The following is a 3640-nucleotide window of genomic DNA, read 5'->3' on the forward strand; positions in this document are numbered from 1 at the left end:
TTTTTTGGTTTTTCTCCGGTACCAGGAACCGAACTCACGACCTTGCGCTTGCCAGGCAGGCGCTTTGCCGGTGAGCTAAATCCCCAGCCCTGAAATTTCTACTCTTAATTAAACATAAATGTGGGGTTTGGCTAGATATTTATCAGAAGACATACAACCAAAAAAGTCAAGAATATTTACCTTCCTTCAAGCCATCTTTTTCAATAATAAGATTTCGGTAAGTAGGCTGATTTTCATCATTAGTTTTCTCGACAAACGCCTAATTGCAAATTAAATTGAAATAACAAAGTTAGAAAAAATTAACTTTTCAAAAAGTTAGAAAAATACAATGAAAGCACATAATCTTTAAACCCCTAGAGTTATTATTTACCATTAGCAATAATTCTGCCTGTATTCCAAAAATTTTAATTTTAAAACGGAAAATCATTTTGGACATGCATACTGAAATACCTTCAGAACTTAATTTTTTAATTTTACATTTACTTCATATATTTCTGAGATTGAGCCTTAAATCTAATGTTAAAAAAATTATTCTTTCATTTCAAACCCAAGGTAACAGTTTGTAAGAGCTTTAGTTATCTAAAAGATTATTAGAATTTACACAAAAATTAAAACATAGCAAGATCTTACATTAGTGAGTAATGTCTGCTTTGATGTTACATGAATAAGGTGCAAGTTGCCATTTCTCTCCCCAACCAAAAGAAACTTCCCTTCATGACACAGGCCAACTACATCCACTTCAGTATCTGAAAATTAGAAATCAAAGTTACACGCTTCCTTTGAAAATGTTTATTTTCAATACAAAAGAATACAAATTGTCACTAAAACAAACCTACCATTTAGGCAACTTGTACTTCAAAAATGCTGAAAAGTGTAAAAGAATACTGCTGACTTCGATTAGGTCAACAAATGTTTACCAAACACTGATTATATGGTCAGCATTGTTCTGGGACCTCTTTATATATACGTGAGAATAACAAGAGATTCTCACCAGCAGTGACCTCAAATTATTATTATTATTTTAAGAGGGTCTAGCCGGGCACGGTGGCACACACCCGGCAAAACTGTGAATCCTGACCACTGATCAGAGTGGGTACGTTAGTACTGTCTTCCACAAACACACGTTTCTTGCCTCTATTCTGGAGTCAAGACTGTGTTCTCAAACACATGCCTTCTGATTCCTTCTGGGCTAAGCTCTTATACAAATACTCCAACACACATCTTTTCCACAAAATTTCTACTCAAGAAATAAGCAAAAAAAGCTCCTAACAATTTCACCCACCTTCAGTGCAGTCACCGATTCGTTCCTTAAGTCACTCTAGTTCATGTCTACACACACTTCAAGCCCTTTCACTTGAAGAGTTCATCAATATTCCATATGACTTTTACAGTACTATATATTCTAAAGGTATTTATATATCTTTTAATGATATGGAAACTATGTACAAGATTCAGAAACTTGAAAAAAAATGACAATAAAAGACTCAGGAACCAAGCATGGTGGTGCACACCTGTAATTCCAGCACTCAGGAGGCTGGGGCAGGAGAATTGCCACAAGTTCAAGGCCAGCCTGGGCTACATAGTGAGACCTTGTTTCAAAAAACAAAAAAAAAGGGCCAAGGGGTATAGCTCAGCGGCGCAAGAGCCTGCCTGGCAAACACAAGGTCCCGAGTTTGATTCCTAGTACCAAGAAGAAAAAAAAAGAAAACACTCAGGAACTTGAAACAAATGGACTCAAATATTCAGTGTTCTAATAAAAATCAGGCAAGTAAACTAAATTATTACTTTACAAATACGTTTTGCCTTAGATGTGAGGGAAGGGGTTATCACAGTATTCACTGAATCTTTGTACTCCCCCTAACCCCCAAAACACACACAAAAAAGGCGTGGTGGCACATGCCTGCAATTCCAGCACCCTGGGAGGTTGAGGCAAGAGAATCAAAAATTTGAGATCAGCCTAATTTAGGGAGATCCTGCCTCAAAATTAAAAAAAAAAAAAAAAAAAAAATAGAGATTTCTTGAACTTTGTCTAACCTTGATTACTAAAAATAACGGATAAATGGCAGTACATTACAAACGGTGGCAAGATACCTTTGTCTCCTGATGTATCTCATTACGTGAGCCTTACCAAATATAAGCTGCAACTGTAGTGATTTACAAATACTGTCGAGCAGTATCACTGACTGGTCCGCTACAACTACAAACCCATCACTCAAGCTCCACGCTTGAATCTTTGGGTTTAATGAGGCCTGTGAAAGAGAAATCAAGATCAGTATTTACACATTTTTATACAAGCTTAACAGTACTTATCAACAGTATCTTCAGGGTCCCAAATATTCAATTGTAAATTTTTTTTTTTGAGACAGGGTCTCACTGCAGCTCAGGATGGCCTTGAACTCATTATGTAGCCCAGCGAGGCCTCAAACTCACAGTGATCCTCCTGCCTCAGCCTCCCAAGTCCTGGTATTGCAGGTGTGTGCTACCACACCCAGCCTATACTTCGTAAATGTTAACTGCTTTTATTCTTCCCTGACAAAATACGCCAAATATTTCGATTTATCCCTTTCCAAGGGTCACTTTCTTGAGGTAAAATTCTTGAAAGTTCCATCATATTCAGATAGGTTTTCTACTCTTTCTACTGCTTCTTTAACAAGTAGGTTACACCAAAACTCTGCAAGTAGGACCTGTGCTATCTGTAGGGATCTGCCGACGCTATTCTCTGCCAGCATCACTCTATCTCTCTTCTTCTTTTTTTTAAGCACTAGGGGTTGATCTCCAGAGCTCACACTGAGCTATATCCCCCAGGCTGTGGTTTTTATTTTTGAGTCAGAATTTTGTTCAGTTGCCCAGGCTGCACTCAAACTTTTGATCATCTCGCCTAGCCTCTAGGGTGCTAGCTGGAATTACAGGTGTGCACAACCACATCCAGCTCCTCTCCTTTTTCTCAAGGTCCAAGTCTATTATAGCTGCATTAGGAAGAGCTCCTTAAACTGGCAGAGCTATATGAGCTCTCTCTCTGTCCTGTGAGCTCCTACATTTACTGTCTGTACCATTCATGTGGCATTCAGTCTATGCTAACTCACACAGCTAAGTATCTCTTGTTTATATTGTCTGCCTAACTTTAAGGTAAGTTTCTAAAAGGAAGGGATAATGTGCCATCTTATGTCCAAGTGCCTAGCATAGGGCTCTGAACACAACCGAGGTTCAAAACATGGTGAGTAAACCAGGTGTGGTGGCTCACACTTGAGATCCCAGTACCCTGGGAGGCTAAGGCAGGAGGATAGCAAGTTATAGTGCAGCTTGGGCCACCTAGTGATTTACAAAGATCCTCTCTCAAATTAAAAAATATTTTTAAAGGGCTGGGGATGTCGTTTAGTACAAAGGCCCTGCCATTCAATCCCAGTACTGTGAAAGAAAGTAATTTTAAAACCACATATTGAGTGTATACTACAGACTAATAACAAATGGAATGTTAGGTCCTAACCGAATCCAAAGCTCCACACACATGAACTACTACTCTTCAAGAGAAGCTCTCAGAAATCATGAGAGGACTAGGGTACATCCATGTTTAAGGCCCCTGGTAACAAAGGAGGGAAGGAAGGAAGGAAGGAAGGAAGGAAGGAAGGAAGGAAGGAAGGAA

At 38.8% G+C, this 3640-nt stretch overlaps 1 protein-coding gene across 3 annotated transcripts in view; it reads right to left on the reverse strand.

Annotated features, from left to right (window-relative positions):
- Window positions 1-3640, reverse strand: part of Kntc1 (kinetochore associated 1) — a 78851-nt gene that overhangs the window by 69610 nt on the left and 5601 nt on the right. For all 3 annotated transcript variants that reach the window (XM_005403079.1, XM_013503705.1, XM_005403078.2), the window contains exons 3-5: window positions 2129-2249; window positions 631-746; window positions 181-259 (exon numbers count right to left, since the gene is read on the reverse strand). In XM_005403079.1, the coding sequence (XP_005403136.1) occupies window positions 181-259; window positions 631-746; window positions 2129-2249 (316 nt within the window). The remainder of the gene's footprint in view (window positions 1-180; window positions 260-630; window positions 747-2128; window positions 2250-3640) is intronic.

The sequence above is a fragment of the Chinchilla lanigera genome, unplaced genomic scaffold (assembly GCF_000276665.1).
Source record: "Chinchilla lanigera isolate Chin_1 unplaced genomic scaffold, ChiLan1.0 scaffold00081, whole genome shotgun sequence".
Taxonomy (NCBI): domain Eukaryota; kingdom Metazoa; phylum Chordata; class Mammalia; order Rodentia; family Chinchillidae; genus Chinchilla; species Chinchilla lanigera.